Raw genomic sequence first — 17,950 nt, forward strand, 5'->3', positions numbered from 1 at the left:
AATTCCTGGTGAACACTGATCCAATCCCTTGGATCTTAACACAAGGAGAATTTAACCATCCCCCCTCCTTTCCGCCACCAATTCCTGGTGAGTCCAGATCCAATCCCCTTGGATCTTAAAACAAGGAAAAATCAATCAGGTTCTTAAAAAGAAGGCTTTTAATTAAAGAAAGAAAGGTAAAAATAATCTCTGTAAAATCAGGGTGGAAAATAACTTTACAGGGTAATCAGATTCATAGAGTCCAGAGGAACCCCCTCCAGCCTTAGGTTCAAAGTTACAGCAAACAGAGGTAAATCCTCTTAGCAAAAAGGAACATTTACAAGTTGAGAAAACTAAGATAAAACTAACAAGCCTTGCCTGGCTGTTACTTACAAGTTTGAAATATGAGAGACTGGTTCAGAAAGATTAGGAGAACATGGACTGGTGGAATGGGGCAAGCCCCTGACCCAGCTCCCCGGTGGGAGTGCTGGTGCGGAGCAGTGGAGCTCGAGGGCTGGATTAAAAGCTCTGACAGCTGGACACAGCCCGTGGGCCACAGTTTGCCCACTTATAATCTATCACATAGTCCAACTTGCAGCGATCGCCAACATAGATGCCCAAGGAGACGGTCTGTGACTCCATGATAAGACTGTTACAGTGCTTTCAAAGTTCACACTTGTTACCAGGTTAGTGAAATCTAATTATAGAACATACAACCAGTTTAGGATGTCTGTGCCCTGCTTTTTGATAGTCTGCCCTGAGGCTGGTACTCATGGTCATGAGCCAGGCAAGACAGCATGACACAGATAATTCCCAGTGGCTCCCGCCAGCTCCAGAGGGCAAAGTTAAGGTTGCATGGGAATTTACCTTAACTCTGAATTTTCTGGTTTTCAGAAGTTTGAGTTTCGCTGAAACTCGACATTCTGGAAGGATACGTGCTACCATTGGGCTACCTTAACTCTGCGTTAAGGTTTCTTGCCATTTAATTAAATATGAATCTGAATATTACAAGTACAGTAGTCCCTGTGTGCATTTTAATATGAGTTGACTGAACTTTATGCTGTCATCATGTTTTCAATGACAAGTTTTTATTGACAAGATATAACTGTGTGTCATATAAGTAGTTACTGGTGAAGGCGATGCTTTTAGCACCGAGGGAAGTACACCTTTATGCCAATATAACGCGCCCTGATATAACGCGGGTTTGCATACAACGCGGTAAAGCTCTGACACGCTGCTCTGAGCAGCATGTTAAGGGTGCCGGGCCAGGCCGGGGCCAAGGGGTTCGATAAGGGGCAGAGGGTCTCAGGGGTGGTCAGGGGCTGCCCCCCTCAGTCTCTGAGGGGCAGGAGCTGTGGGAGAGCACTTTTGGGGGCCCTGCAGTCCCACAGTGGCCCAGGGGATTAGTGGAGGGCCGAGAGCAGCCCGCTCTGCTTCCATCGCCCTGGCCCCAGCCATGTCGCTCGGGGGAGGTGGCTTAGGGGAAGGGATCCCCCCTGCACTCACCAGCAGTGGTGGAAGTGGAGCAGCCCGGCCCCAGCCCACTCCACTCTGCCAGTTTCCAACCGCAGTGCTCCGCTTCCCAACGCAGGTGAGTGCGGGGATTGTCCTTTCCCCAAACTCCCTGCACTCACTGGCAGCAGGAAGCAGAGCAGCCCAGCCCCAGCCAGCTCCACTCGGTCAGCTCCCAGCCGCGGCGCTCCACTTCCCGTCACAGGTGAGTGCAGGACCTTTTCCCAGCCACCCCCCAGCGACACAGCTGGGGCTGGGGCAAGGAAAGCGGAGCGGGCTGGGGCCGCGTCGCTCCACTTTCCCCAACCTCCCCGAACTCACTGACAGCTGGAAGCGGAGCGACATGGCTGGGAGCTGGCGGAGTGGAGCGGACTGGGGCCAGGATGCTCCGCTTCCCGCCGTTGCCGGTGAGTGCCTGTCAGGGGGCAGGGGGATGGGGGTGGATAGGAGTCGGAGCAGTCAGGAGACGGGCGGGTGGTAGGGGGTGGGATCCTGGGGGTGATTAGGGATGGGGATCTCTGGAGGGGGCAGTCAGAGAACGAGGAAGGGCAAAGCAAGTTTGATGTAAAGCGGTCTCACTTATAACGCAGTGAGTTTTTTTGTCTCCCGAGGACTGCATTATATTGGAGTAGAGGTGTAGTTAGCGATTGTGGAGTAAGCACGTTAATTGAATGTTTCTGACAAAATGAACAGCAGCGAATAGTTGGAAGTACTGACATTTAAACTGTCATCTTTAGGTTTCAGACTTAGCAACGTATTGTGGGGAGTGAGGCAGTTAATCTCTCTCTGAGCCATTGCTTTAGGTTGTCTGAAGGCTCAGGAAGATATCACTGTACCAAGTTTACAATCATTTTGTGTTTTTACCATTTTCTTCACAACTGTTAAGGACCAGAAACAATTTTTGCTGTGAAAGCTGAAGTTTTAAAAAATGATTTTGTGGCAGGGAATGCCACAGCACCACTTTACCCCTCCCTTTCTCGATCTGTTTTTTAAGATGCCGATCTTACAATTTGCTTGCTCATTTTGGGCACCACCATAATATACAAAATAGTAAATATGCCATTTCATGCTTAGGTCCATAATTTGTGGCTACGTGACTAGGCTTAACTAAGTAACCATAGTGCACATTTCACTACACCTCAAAAAGCATACAGTATGCACACACAAAACTTGAGTGATTCCACAACAAAAAATTACAGGATGGCAAAGGGTTAAAGTTAATTTTTCACTCTTCTGACTTTAAAAATTATAGAAATAATTTAAAACAAAAAGTATCTATTTTTGGACAATTAAAGAGATTTGACACCAAAGTGCTCTGTTTTACTGGCATGCTATTATCTCAGAATTTGCGAACACGCTTGGGAACTCCTTTCTCAAGGTATGTCTTCACTGCAGTTAGCCTAAGCTAAGGGAACATTCAAGGCAGAGCGGCCTGAATATGTGCTAACAACTTATGCTAAACAGTCTGTTCCACCTACATTTAGTTGTGAGGCTCTAAATACCTTTCCCAGACTTGAAGAAGAGCTGTGTGTGGCTGGAAAGCTTGTCTCTCTCACCAACAGAAGTTGGTCCAATAAAAGATATTGCCTCACTCATCCTGGCTCGTTAAGAAATTCAGTCTGCAAACCAAAGTAATTCACACCTAATGGACTGATTCCTTTGCCTCTCCATTTCTTTCCCGTCCACTAAACATATGTCATTTTGTAGATATTTCCCCAAATTACAGATATTATCACACAAAACCTTTATCAGAGGGCTGGTGTCAGCTTCTGGCAAACTGGCAGCACAGGAGGTGGATTTCTCTGATAGCATATCTGTTCAAATGCTGTGAAAGTGCAGAATTGGAGCAGTTACACGAGATTAAAAATGCAGTGCAGAGGAATGGAGGACTAAAACAAGGAAGTACAGCCTAGGTGGAACTGTGGGACAGGATTAGCACACTAACAGCAGGTGGGTTCCTGGACTGAAGCCAAACCCAAGCTCATGCCTATACGTTCGGCTGTGCTCACTTGGGCTTAAACCCAGGTTAGAGATTTTCCTTTGGTGGATGGAACCTTCAGGGGCAACACATGGGCTAACTCTGCAGTGAAGACATACCCAATTATCGCTTCAGACTTCGAGGGATGTGTCTGAAAGAAGAGAGAGGAATGAGAGAACCCACTGCCAGACAATTGACCGAGCAGTGTCTTGGACTTTGGATAAACCTGCTCATTAGCTTTCCTAGAAAGAAGTAAGATATTTAAAAACAACAAAGTATTTTTTAAGAGAGGCAATCATAGCTCAAAATTTAGGCATGAAAAGAAAGGAGTCAGAGCAGTGTTTCTCAACCTGCGAGTGTTGGCGACCCCTTTTGGATTTAAAATTTTTTTTGGACCCTCCACCGTCCCGTTCCCGCCACAAAAATTGCAACCCCCATCTCAAACTCAGGGCTCCAGGCTTCAGCCCTGTGAAACATGTCAATTAGTTTTGTGGGGCTGCCCCAGGCAATTGCCCTGCTTCGCACCCCCTAATGCAGGCCCTGCTTGTGACCCTCCTCCAAACCCATCCCAGACTCCCAGGTTGAGAAACTCCGAGTTAGAGAGATCACACACATGGAGTAAGAAGCTGCCTACTCACTTCTTTTCTCCTTTTTCTTAAATTTTCCTTTCTTCTTCCCATGCTCCTTTTCATCATCAGACACTATATCTGGAGGCTCATGTAGATTGTCATGAGGTGGTGAAGGCTCACCAGTCCGGTATAATCCAGGGAATTTTGTAGGGCTGATTTCTTCGGAGCTCGGGGTACGGGCAAGAACCCCACTGTGTTCCACTCTGCGATGTTCACTAGGGCTGCTGGTAGGAGGCAGGAAGCACTCGGTCATTCTGATTCCCTGACACAAAATGAAAAATTTGTCACCTGTCCATCACACCTACAACAGAAAAAACAAAGAAGATCTCTGAAATACTCCAAACAATGTTTTTTAAACAACCTCCTTAGATCCCCATCCTACAACCAGCAGCAACAGTAATGTTTATTACAATGAGACAGTCAATGGGATCGCTCCTGGTACTATACTCAGCAGTAAGTGTCTGCAGGATCTGACAATTACTGAACTGCAGCCTTGTTATACAAATGTACTGAGGGATCTATTAGACAGTTAAACTGGAAAAGGATAAAATATTTAAAATTTGCCATTTCAAATATCAACAGATTTGAATACCAGTTACAAAAATAATCCTAGAAGCTTCTACTTCTTGAATTAGGTAGTGGTTTTGGTTCTTGTTTGCTTGTTTGAAAGGTTTACTGGAATTTACGCTTCTAGTTTTCACACAAATTACTCTTGTATGGGGGCTGGCAGTGACCATGAGTACCTTCTACAGGCCCCACCACTCACATACAGAGATCATTCTCTTCTCCAATTAATTATCTTGCCTACATGCAAACAAGAATTTGCTTATCCTGCTCCAATATGAAAAGAGATGAGGTCAAATTCATCTCCAGCTTATGGCGGTGTAAGTGAGAGGGAAGAGGGAGAGAATCAAGGAGGAGTGGGTTGATCCAGTGCAGAACAACCACAACCTCGCTTACAAAGGATAGGAGTATAATGGGCAAGCAGAACCCAAAATTTGGGCAAGCTACCTATTAGGGAGTCATGGCCAAGTTAGCCATAAAGGCCACTAATGCAGAAGGCTCCCTTCAGAGGTTCCTTATAGCAGAGCTCCTGGCCAGAATTAAAATTCTTCCCAAACCAGCACATTCTCAGAGAGCAGTTGCAGAAACTCTGCCCTCCACCGGATTGATTCATAGGATATTTTACATCTCCCTGCATCAGCTTTTGCTGAATTTGGCCTCTTGAATCTAAATGGTCATCCTGAAATGTAACTTTTCCATTTTATTGCTTTCCCTGCTTCCTCAGTCTAGGAGACTCTCCATTCCTACGTCTACTGGTGTGCTTGGACAAAAGGCTCAGAGAATAGAATTATGGGTTTACAATGAAATGTGAACAGAGTCTTGATGAACTGACTTCCACATGAAGAGTATTCTAGTTGCCAGAGGATTGCTTCCAAACATCAGTATTTTGGCTTCAACGTAACCAACTCCTTGGAGTCAGCAGATCTGGAGCTCCTGCTCAGTGATGTACACACTATATAGTGAGAAATCCCCACCTCCCCAATGTAAGCAGAGAACAATTCCATTTAAAAATAACTAGATAAACCTTCATTCAGGGGAACAAAATGCACAAAATTATCTGGGGGTGAAAATAACCCTAGATAAATGATCATATATGTTAGACTGTATATTCTTATCCAAAGGACACAACTAATTTTTCTTATTTCAATGGTGTTAATTTTGATAACTGTTTCCTGTTTGTCTTGTGTTTTTCTTATTTGAATTATAGATATCCAAATCTCCTCACCAGTAACTGCACACCGCACCATAGTAACTCTAGCTCAGGAACCAATCCATGCAACAAACCTCGATGCCAACTCTGCCCACATATCTACATCAGCGACACCATCACAGGACCTAACCAGATCAGCCACACCATCATCGGTTCATTCACCTGCACGTCCACCAATGTAATATACGCCATCATATGCCAGCAATGCCCCTCTGCTATGTACATCGGCCAAACTGGACAGTTTCTACGGAAAAGGATAAACGGACACAAATCAGATATCAGGAATGGCAATATACAAAAACCTGTAGGAGAACACTTCAACCTCCCTGGCCACACTATAGCAGATCTTAAGGTGGCTATCCTGCAGCAAAAACACTTCAGGACCAGACTTCAAAGAGAAACTGCTAAGCTTCAGTTCATCTGCAAATTTGACACCATCAGCTCAGGATTAAACAAAGACTGTGAATGGCTTGCCAACTACAAAACCAGTTTCTCCTCCCTTGGTTTTCACATCTCAACTGCTAGAACAGGGCCTCATCCTCCCTGATTGAACTAACCTCGTTATCTCTAGCTTGCTTACATATATATACTTGCCCCTGGAAATTTCCACTACATGCATCTGACAAAGTGGGTATTCACCCACGAAAGCTCATGCTCCAAAACGTCTGTTAGTCTATAAGGTGCCACAGGATTCTTTGCTGCAAATCTCCTCAATAACTGTTGTGCTAACTTGTTTTTACATGTAAACAAGTGACTATTTCTGTAATAGTATATACTCTAACAGGAATATTTAGGAGTTGCTGTGGTTTAAGAGTTGTGACCATCCAAGACATTTCCAATATCATAGTTTGCAATCCATAAAAATGCACTTAGTATGAATAATGACATTGCCTTGCACTTCCATGGCATCCTTCGGTTGTATATCTCAATGTGCTTTAAAAATGCTACAAAATTAACCTCATAATACTTCAAGTAAAGGACAGGAACATCACTGCACCCACCAATGAAATGCAGTCATCTATAGGTTGGAATACAGAAGCTGTTTAATAGAGCAATATCTAAACGTAACTTTTAATTTTCAATTAGAATTTGGCAAAGACACCAGGATTCACATCCCTACTCTTGTGGTCACGACATGAGTTTTATCTCTCATCCGAAAGATGGCACCTCCCACAGCACAGTAGCGCTTCACACAGCGCTGAAGGACTGATTCCATAATAACTTCTTTTAAATCACTTAATGCTACCTCCTCCACCACTCACATGTTTAATTAAGGTTGCACAGGCAATCTTAATTCTGACATGTCCTAACGTTTGAGTGCTTAACTTTACAACCTTAATAATGTTCTTTTAATGTAGTTGTGTGTGGAATTTCCTAGGTTTTTAAAAAAACAAAATTGAAAACCAACCCATTATGTTGAGATCATATTGACATCCACATGGGTCATCAGCAGAGTTGGAACTTTTATATCAGCCACAAGGACCTCTGCCGCTTGAGCTAACAGCGTAACTGATGGCAACAGTAAACTGTTGTCCTTGATGTAGACTACCATGAGGTGGATGGGACGCTATGCCAGTGGGTTTTACAGAGATTTGCTGACAACAGAGGAATGGTGAGACTCAGGAATCTTGGGTTCCATTCATGGCTCTGGAGGAGAGCACGCTCTAGTGGGCAGAGATTTTTTTGACCATTCCACTGAAGTCTGACTTCTACCCCACCCTCCTCAACCTGTCCGAGTCCTCTCTCTTTCCCAATCCAGGCTCCTAATCATAATTCCATTATCTCCTCACCTCGCCAGGCCCATTCTCCATTTCTCAGGCAGCTCATCCCACTCCTATTGGCCAGCCAGTTCTCCTCTCCCAATTTCTAAACCAATCTGTCTCTCCTCTACCTCCCCCCACCCTTTGGTCTCCAGTTGCTCTCCCCATCCCGACCCCGTCATCCCTGTCTGCTCTGGCTCTCAGTTCTAATCTTCCTCCCCCAGCTCCTCATCCCAGTCTTTTGTCCAGACAGTCCTAATTCTCCTCCATAGTCTTTGTCAGATGTCTCCCCTCCCCTATACCTCCTTCCTCCTGCTCCATTGATTCTCAGTCCATTTCCTTGCCCATCATCTTTTAGTCTCCCCACACCTACTGATTCCCAGTCTCAGTCTCCGTTCGCCAATTCCCAGTCTCAGTTTACCTGTCCCCTCCCGCCAGATTCCTCCCACAGCCCCAAGCTACTCCCTCCTTCCCCCAAATGTCCAGTCCTTGCTCCCTCTGCATTCAGATAAGGCAGCTTCCTTCTCCACACTGCCTTGGGGGTCTCTGACAGTGTAAGAGTCACTGACAGCAAAGGCTGATTACCGTTTGGTGGGGACCTGGGCCAAAGCAAGTAGGGTGTCTCCCTTCCCGCCCCTCCCTTCCCCTGTGCTCCTGCTGGGGAGCAGGGTTGGAGTGCAGGGGCTTACTCTGCTCTGCCCAGTGCTTCTGCCGGGAAGCGGGGTCAGCACATGAGGGCTTCCTCTGCTCCCCAGCAGGAGTGCTGGGAGGGCAAGGGAAACCCCCATGCTCTGTTCCCCAGTAGGAGTGCTCAGCAGGTAGGTGGAGTGGGGTGTGCCCCGGCTGTAGTGCCGGGTGGGTAGAGTGGGCCAGGGCGCAGGGGTGCCCATTTTCCCGGGGCTCCTGGACAACAGGGCTCCTGTTGGTCCAGTGGCTAATCCACCACTGACTGACAGCATAAGAGACTCTCCCTGCTCTCAGTTCAGGCGCCCAGACCCAACACGATCTGCAGCAGCCCAGAGCTGCAATTGCAGGGGAAATCCTGCTCAGTCCTGTGCAGATGGAATCTTCGGGGAAATTACCTGCTCAAATGTACAGGCTTATCTACATTGCCCAGCAATGTGGACTACGGAGGCATGAGCTGCAATGCACACTGAAGTGTGGCGCTGTAACTGCCCTGTGTATTCCCCGCTAGCATGAATTAAAAGACACCTAGTTTGTGTTAATGTAGTCCTTACAAATTTCAAGTCTCTGCTCCAAAACATGGGTAACTAGAACTTTTAGAAGAAAAGGTCACCAGAATGGGCAAAACAAATGTATTTTTCCCTAGCCTCATTCTCATAAATGGCTGAACCATTTTGGCTTAAATTTTCCAAAAAATTTGGAATCTGAGGCAGAAATATTCCATCCCCAGTGATTAAAATTATAAAGAACAGAAAAATGGGTCTTCTAATGGGAAGCGCCACGCAATCTTAATAATAGGCGGTGGTACCAGCCATACCTTATAGCAACATGGGTCACAGAGATTGAAGCTCTTGACCATACCGCTTTCAGGGCTGTGCTTGTCTTCTACACACCACACACACTTTCAGCACAGAATGCTTCATTATTTCTTTGTGCTGAGCCAGTCCCATGCCTTTGTCCTGACTGCAACAGGGGCAAATGAAAAGAGGTGACTGCACGCTTGGCTGCTATTCTTCAGAACAACTGCTATGCAGAGTGAAGTAGATGAGAATTTCTACTACAGCAGCAAGTACTCTGCAGGTCTACACCAGAAACACTGCATATGGCCCCAAAACTTAATGTGTTTTCTCCATACTCTCTCAAATTCTAGTTGTCATGATGAAGTAGAGTGCTAAAAGCTAAGAAGTCAACAGACGGAGACAAAGTGGGAGTACTTTCCCAGGCTACCAACCACCCTGGGATACCTTGTTTTATGACAGCTACATAAAAACAAGACCCAGGGTACAGAATGTACTCATTATCTTAGGCCTTACGTCAAAAAGACCAGGACAAATTAAGGAAACAACTCATCCCTCAAGGAAATAAGGATCACCATTCTTGGAACAAAAGCACGCTAGTAACAAACATCAGCTTCACTTTTAAAGAAACAAGCAGGAGCAGAAAAAACCTCAAAGCACTTTACAAACATAAGTGTGATAAAGGCTTACATACCGCTTAGAAGTTAAGGATGATTACTCACTTTTTACCGATGAGAAAACTGAGGTACAGAGGAGTTAAGTGACTTACTTAAGGTCATAACAGAGCTGGAAATAGAACCCAAACCTGACTCCCAGACTAGAACTTCAACCGCTAAGCTATGCTATGAGGAAGGATTGTGAAATCTTTGTCAAATCTAATCTTTCAATAATAATGCAGATGGCTGTCAAATTTGACAACAACTTAAACAAAAAACAAGCAATAGTTTTACCAATTTAAAATAATTTAGCTTTAAATCATACTAAAGTATTACAGCAAAAAAATGCAATAGTTCAGGCAACTGCACATAAAATACATCAAAATAATTCTTAATATTCTCTTGAAAGAAACCCAAGTTGTATTTGAGACAAAGCAATGTACTGTATGCAAACTGGAAGGTCCTCTTGCTGGTTTAATTACACATTCTTTAAAGAGAAAAAGCCAAGTTATATTTAGGTTTGGAAGGATTCAATTTTTATTGGTAAAATGTAACCATCCACACGCAAGCTGATGAAAAAAAGATTGCCATCAATAATAATTGAAATTTACAGATAGGCAAAGAAAGAAAAATGCTGCTTGGGAACTGTCATTAAATAATTATTGTCTGACCCCATAATTTCCTATAACTGCAAAAGTTTTAAATTGATAAAAATAAAAAAATGCCTCAACTCACAATTTAATGCAACTGAAAATTTAAAATTTATACAAATAAAAGCTTTAAAATAAACACATTATCCATCAAATGAAAATAAATAAAAATCGAGTTCTGCCAAGCCTAGCTGTATTAATAAAAAATCAGTATTCAGTTGTGCAAATGTGCATCCTTGTTTTTCTGTCAACGTGAAATGCCATGAAAACAGAGAAAAAGACAACGATGTGACTCAGCCTGGCTTGCTGAAACCAAGCAGGAATCCAAACAGCTTTATTGAATTAGTGTAAAGCACTGGGATATACAAAAATAGTCTTATAAAGGATAAGCTTTCGCCCGCACGTGTAAAAGAGAAGTGTATTTCTCTCCAAAGTTACGTACTTCAGTCTCTACAAGAAAGTCCTACAAAGCAAATTTCAAATTCAGGAGTGGCATCTGACCTACGATGATACTAGTTAACTGTGAAAACAAGTATCTAGTTTTTCTCTGTCATTTACACAAAGCTCACTCATCTGGATTTTAGATTGTTGTGCTGGGTTTTAAACACACTCAAGAGCTATCTTGGAGAAGCTTAAAATTTTTCTGCCCTAATCTCCCAGCTTGCTGACCTGCAACAACAGAGACAGGTAAAGCAAGCTTAAATTTCACAAGTCAGCATAATGGCATGACTGATCAGCTCATCAAATAATTCCCATGTGAATCACATACTCTCCATAATTACTGATAATTAAAGTCTTATAAAGGCCCTCCCTGAAATTTCACAGATGAAGATAAAATCTGTATTAAATAACAGGGTTCATGCTCTCTTACATAAGAATCCTATAATGTTATCTATTTTAAAACTAAAAGCTTATTTTTATTTAAAATTTTCTTATTTAGCAAAATGATTGTTACCTACTGCAATTTTAAACTATCAGATCATTAAATACATTATTAACATGATCTTCAAAATAATACTAGCCCCAGCCCAGCTTTATTAGTATTACACATACAAAAATCTGTATTAAAAAAAATTACTAAGTTTGCAAAGTTAAGAACTCATAAATTAGGAAATGCCAGAATTAAAGTAGCCTGTGCAATCTTATTTGGGCCCTCTTATGTGTATGCATTATGGTACAGTCTTTAATTATATGATGATGTACTATTTTTTCCACAGGTCCCCTACTTCATTTAGGAGAAGATATTCAGTATTTTGATTTCTCCTTGTTGTTCACTGTGTAGTCCTTATTTACTGCATGATATTCAGATCTGCTCTGAAGATAGAATTATTAATTTCCTCAAAGGGTTTTCTATAGAGCTTATCACTATAGCAGGAATGGACAAACTTACTGGCTTTCCGAGCCACATATGACAATCTTCAGAAGTTTCAGAGCCAGACATGCCTGCTAGGGCTCAGGGCTTGAGCCCTGCAGTGGGGCGATGGGGCTAAGGGTCTGGGAATCTCAGGGCTAGACCTGTGGGGCACACTTGCTGGAGCTCCGGGCTTCAGCCCCACTCCAGCTGAAGCTCGGAGCCCCAGCACATGCCTCCTGTATGGCTCAAGCCCTGAGATTCACCACCTCGCCACAGGGCAGGTGTGCTAAAGATTCATATGTCCCTTCATGCTTCAACCATCATACCAGGGGACATTTTACATTGTTTTGCTTTTGAGTGCAGTTATATAACAATTTTTTTTTAAACCTACATTTGTAAGTTGCACTTTCACTGCACAAAAAAATTGCACTACAGTAGTATGTGGGGAGTTGAAAAACACAATTCTTTTATCATTTTTATAGTGCAAATATTTATAATAAAAATATACACTTTGATTTCAGTTACAACCCAGAATAAAATATATATGGAAATGTAGAAAAACATCCAAAATATTTAATAAATTTCAATTGGTATTCTATTATTTAATAGTGCAATTAAAAGGGTGATTATTTGCAATTCATTTTTTTAATTGTGATTAATTTTTTTGAGTTAATTGCATGAGTTAACTGTGATTAATCGGCAGCCCTAGACATATTATTATAATTTATCTGACTATGCCAAATCCCCATCCCCACTTTTTTGGGGCTATTTTACCCAACTGCCATAACCCCACACGAGGTTTTGCACATACCCAGAGGCTGACACACTTTTTAAATAATTTGAAATTTCTGAATAAGTCTTCACATAGGATCCTAGATCACTACAAGTATGCAGAAGCTTCAGACTGTTAACAGTAGTGTTTAGTGTCCAAATAGCAATCATATTGGATTGTTCTTGTTTTCTTACACTTTCAGCTGCTGAACTGGGCTTGTTTAGATGAAGAAATACCCCTTACTCAGGTCTCAGTTATTCCACTCTATTTAATAATCACATGTGCACACTGGAACCTTCACCTCTGTACTTAAAGCTCTAATGGCCTGAAAACACCAATGTTTATGCAGGACTGTACAGATACTCCAGTAAAAATAAGAACAGATTGGTTTAGCTAAACATACCATACAATTTAATTCAGAAAACATGTCTAAAGTACCACAATGGAAATAAAATGAGCTGAATAAAGCCAATGGATCCAGCACTGAGTATTTTGAGTGTTGAGCAGTTCTTGTTACTCTTTCAATTGCCACTATGCTACTATTCATTGAACATGATAGATCAGGAAGCAAAAGAATAGGAACTGATTTTCCATAGCAGGAAGAGAAACAAGAATTACCAGTTCTACCATCTGGGTCTGTGATTTAAGGCTGTGGGTAGACTAGAATTGAAGATGTGATGTTAGCATGTGTTACCTAATGTGTAAGACATTTTAAAAAGTCTGGAGCAACAAGGCAGAATGCCTTTAACATACTATCTTGACCAGTTTAGCATATGTTAAAGGCAGCATGCCTTGTCTACACTAGACTTCTAAAACATTTTAGCTAACATGCTAATATCACTCCTTAAATAGTCTAGGCAAGGATTAATAGATATTGTCAGTTAAACAGGTCTGAGCCCTATTAGCACTAGGAGGAGACACTGTCAAAGAAAAGCCTAAATCAGGGGTAGGCAACCTATGGCATGGGTGCCGAAGGCGACACGTGAGCTGATTTTCAGCGGCATTCACACTGCCTGGGTCCTGGCCGCTGGTCTGAGGAGTTCTGCATTTTATTTAATTTTAAATGAAGCTTTTTAAACATTTTAAAAACCTTATTTACTTTACATACAACAATAGTTTAGTTATATATTACAGACTTATAGAAGGAGACCTTCTGAGAACGTTAAAATGTATTACTGGCACGTGAAACTTTAAATTAGAGTGAATGAATAAAGACTTGGCACATCACTTCTGAAAGGTTGCCGACCCCTGGCCTAAATCCTAAGTAATGTTACTGTGACAATGGACAGCACATTTCCTTCTAATCCATTACCTGGCAGCAGGAGTCTGAATGGAGCAGGGACACTGTGCTTCTATCTAAAGGTAGCATCTTTTTAGGTGGGATGTAGAAAAAGTTGTTAAATATTTTCACAAGAGTAGGGATATTAGCTCTGTTAAATACTCCAATTTAGATACAAGTTTTCCAACCTAAAAATTCTCTAAAGTAGTTTCAACTGGATAGTTTATTCTTTACTTTCCCGCTCTAGAAAGCACTGCTAACAGACTTGAAAGGATGCCATGGTTCTCCAAAGAAGAGGCTTAATTTCATGTATTTACAATCTGGAAAGTGCTCTGGGTCCATTTTATGAAAGCTGCTATATAATCCTTTATTTGAGACATGAGTGTAAACAATCTAGCTTTGTTTGATCCAGTTCTCAATATAAAAAATAATAAGATTTAACAGAGGCACTACAGTCCGCAAAAGCAAATACCTTCTGATACAAACCTAACACTTCCAGCAAAAAGTAGTTCTCCTCCAGGTTTGACATGAGTAGACTAGCTTCTACAGCTTCCTATTCAATTGCTGCCATATATAGACTGACAACAGGCTGCATTATTACAACACAAACTCATTTGCATTGACAAATCTAAAACAAAAAAGCTGAAAACAGCTTTGCTCTGATTCCTCTATGGGGTGATAAATGACACAGAGAAGATCAACTTGAAAGTTATTAATGAAATCGTAAGATATATTGCACTGGATGATAATGCAACATAAATGAATCGCAGCATCTTCTAACGAACATTTCATGACCTCCATATGATTAAAATGGAATTAGCAGTTGTGGGGATGAACTCCATTCAATAATGGCACCAGAAGGGAAAGGAAGCCTGTAATTAAGCTTATGACCTAGAAAGACTAGTTATTCATCCTATATACTGCACAACAGTTCTTCCGATAGATAAGGGCTTTTGATGAGTGGGAAAGCAAATTGTGCCCTAACTCTTACTGTGGGTAGAAAGCCTTGTGTATTATCATACTGTTAATGGGTTTAATCCAATGCTCATTAAGTAAATTAAAAGACTCCCACTGACTTCAACAGTATTGGATCAGACCCATTATGAGAAAAAAACTTTAGGGAAGTGAAGTATTGCAGCATGAAATGGGGACCTTTTCAACAATTGCTAGTTTAACAATGTAATCCTGAATTTGGCTGCATGGCCAGAAGCACCTGCAGTGCTTCCAACACAGAACAGTATTGCAATCTCACATCATCAAGTTTCTTCCACAAACCCAAAGGAAGATGGTACTCTCATTTTCTGTCCTAAAAAAATCTACTGTGACATACTGCACCTCAAAATGGCACCCTATAACCCCCATATTCATCATTCATATATGGTTGTGATATTTCATATAAAACATGCCATGTAAGATATCAAATTAAAGATCATGATATTCTGAAACCCATTGTTATGTCAAAATACATATATTGTTACTATGTATCCAGTTATGAGATTTTGCTGTGTGCTTGTTACTGAAATATGTTGCAAGTTTGCTAGTGACATACAAAGAAGGCAAACCACTTCCAGAAGGGTGCTCAACAAATATTAATCAGCAGGGGAGGTATCATCAAGGGATTTACAATTCAATGAGGGCTGCAGAAGCACCACATAATGGAGATTGCTCAACTCTATGACTCTGGGCTTGTCTACACTGGCAATTTACAGCGCTGCAACTTTCTCGTTCAGGGGTGTGAACTCTCCCACCCCCGTGCAGCACGTTGCAGCGCTGTAAAGTGCCAGCGTAAACAGTGCCCCAGCACTGGGAGCTATGCCCCTTGTTGAGGTGGTTTTTTTTTTTTAAGAGTGGTGAGTCATCTGAGGAGATTGGTCCAGGCTTAAGGAGAAGCCTGTGCATTAAGAACTGTAACATCCAGTGGGGTGAGAAAATTGCTATCTAAATAAAGCCTAGTATAATATGGTTTAAGATTTAGATTGCGCGTTTATCTTTTTTTTCCTTTGGTAACTGTCTCTGGTCTTTTATGCCTATCACTTATAATCACTTAAAATCTACCTTTCCGTAGTTAATAAACTTGTTTTACATTTTACCTAAAACAGTGTGGTTTGGTTGAAGTGCTTGGGAAATCTGGTACAAAACTGGTGCATGTTCTTGCCACATTGAGGGAGGGGCAGACTGGGTAATAAACTTACACTGGTTAGGCTTCTGACCAGGGCAAGATGGTATAGTCTGGGGATGCAAGGCTGGGGGGAATTGGCTGGTGCCTTTCTCTGTGTGATTCATGAGTGGCTTTGGGAGCAGTCATGCAATTGAGCTGGGTGTGGGGCTGTTGTCCTGAGTGACAGCAGCACCTGGTGGGGTTTGCTGCTTGTCACTAGCAAAGCACTGTAAGACACAGCCCAGGCTGGAGGCATAAGGGTGCACAGCAGTACCCCAGTTCCAAGAGCACCCTGGGGATCCCATCATCGTGTTAAGTGAAGGGGTAAATAATACTTCTTTATTCACTTTCTCCGCACTATTCATGATTTTATAGACCTCTATCACATCTATCCCTCAGTCATCTCTTTTCTAAGATGTATGCAGAGTTGGGATCAGTTTTTCCTATGTGCATTACTTTGTATTTATCAACATTGAATTTAAATTTGCCATTTTGTCACGCAGCTTTGTGAGATTCCTCTGTTAGTCTTCACAGTCATCTTTCTTTTCAGGACTTTACTATCCTGAATCATTTTGTATCATCTACAAATTTTGCCACCTCATTGTTTACCCCTTTTTCCGGATTGTTTATGAATATGTTGAACAGCATAAGTTCCAGTACAGATCCTTGAGGGACCCCACTATTTATCTCTCTTCACTCTGACAGCTGACCATTTATTCCTAGCTTTTATTTCCAATATTTTAACAAGTTATTGATCCCTGAGAGAACCTGCCCTATTATCCTATAACAGTTTACTTTGCTTAAGAGCCTTTGGTGAGGGCCCTTTTTAAAGGCTTTCTGAAAATCTAAGTACAATATAATGACTGGATCACCTATGAAATGACCTGTGAGAGAGAAGGTGGGTGGATGAAGTTGATCTAGTAAAAGATATTATCTCACCCACCTTGTCTCTCTAATATCCTGGGACCAACATTGCAAACAAAAGATGTATTTATAAATGTTACATATAAAAGTTTATCACTAATCCCAGTGTCTGCCACATCCCAATACAATAGTCTTTTGAAATTTTCAGGCTTCCAAGGTCTCAAATCTGCCACGCATAGTATATCATTAATTATGATTAATATGAAACGTTAATATCTACTGTGCAGGGATGTTGTAAGACTTAATTAAGCCTTGCAAAGTGTTTATGAAAACACACAAGCCCAGATATCAAATGTACTCATCTATCTTTGCTATGATGATATTTTACTTGCCCATCAAAAAGTGACTTGCACCAGGCAACTAAACAAGTAGAATTTTTCCTATATGACTTACATGGTTTTACATAAGGTAGATCGTGCCAAACCAACCTGATCTCCTTCTTTGAGACGGTAACAGATTTTTTAGACAAAGGAAACGCAGTGGATCTGACTTACCTCGATTTCAGTAAGGCATTTGATACGGTTTTACATGAAGAATTATTAGTTAAATTGGAAAAGATGGGGATCAATATGAAAATTGAAAGGTGGATAAGGAACTGGTTAAAGGAGAGACTACAACGGGTCGTACTGAAAGGTGAATGGTCAGGATGGAAGGAGGTTACTAGTAGAGTTCCTCAGGGATCAGTTTTGGGACCAATCTTATTTAATCTTTTTATTACTGACCTTGGCACAAAAAGTGGGAGTGTGCTAATAAAGTTTGCGGATGACACAAAGCTGGGAGGTATTGCTAACACGGAGAAGGACCGGGATATCATTCAGGAAGATGTGGATGACTTTGTAAACTGGAGTAATAGTAATAGGATGAAATTTAATAGTGAAAAGTGCAAGGTCATGCATTTAGGGATCGATAACAAGAATTTTAGTTATAAATTGGGGACACATCAGTAACAAAGGAGGAGAAGGACCTTGGAGCACTGGTTGATCATAGGATGACTGAGCTGCCAATGTGATATGGCCATTAAAAAAGCTAATGCGATTTTAGGAT

General features: G+C 41.8%; 1 protein-coding gene across 4 annotated transcripts in view; it reads right to left on the reverse strand.

The window, feature by feature from the left end:
• Nucleotides 1-17,950, reverse strand: part of RALBP1 (ralA binding protein 1) — a 56,791-nt gene that overhangs the window by 28,331 nt on the left and 10,510 nt on the right. The window contains exons 2-4 of one of the 4 annotated variants that reach the window (XM_050942149.1): nt 9,134-9,279; nt 6,035-6,116; nt 4,108-4,399 (exon numbers count right to left, since the gene is read on the reverse strand). In XM_050942149.1, coding sequence (XP_050798106.1) covers nt 4,108-4,351 — 244 coding nt within the window. In that variant the 5' untranslated portion in view covers nt 4,352-4,399; nt 6,035-6,116; nt 9,134-9,279. Of the gene's footprint in view, nt 1-4,107; nt 4,400-6,034; nt 6,117-9,133; nt 9,280-17,950 lie in introns of those variants that run through there. The other 3 variants (XM_050942150.1, XM_050942148.1, XM_050942152.1) reach the window with 3 other exon arrangements.

The sequence above is a fragment of the Gopherus flavomarginatus genome, chromosome 2, assembly GCF_025201925.1.
Source record: "Gopherus flavomarginatus isolate rGopFla2 chromosome 2, rGopFla2.mat.asm, whole genome shotgun sequence".
Lineage (NCBI taxonomy): Eukaryota > Metazoa > Chordata > Testudines > Testudinidae > Gopherus > Gopherus flavomarginatus.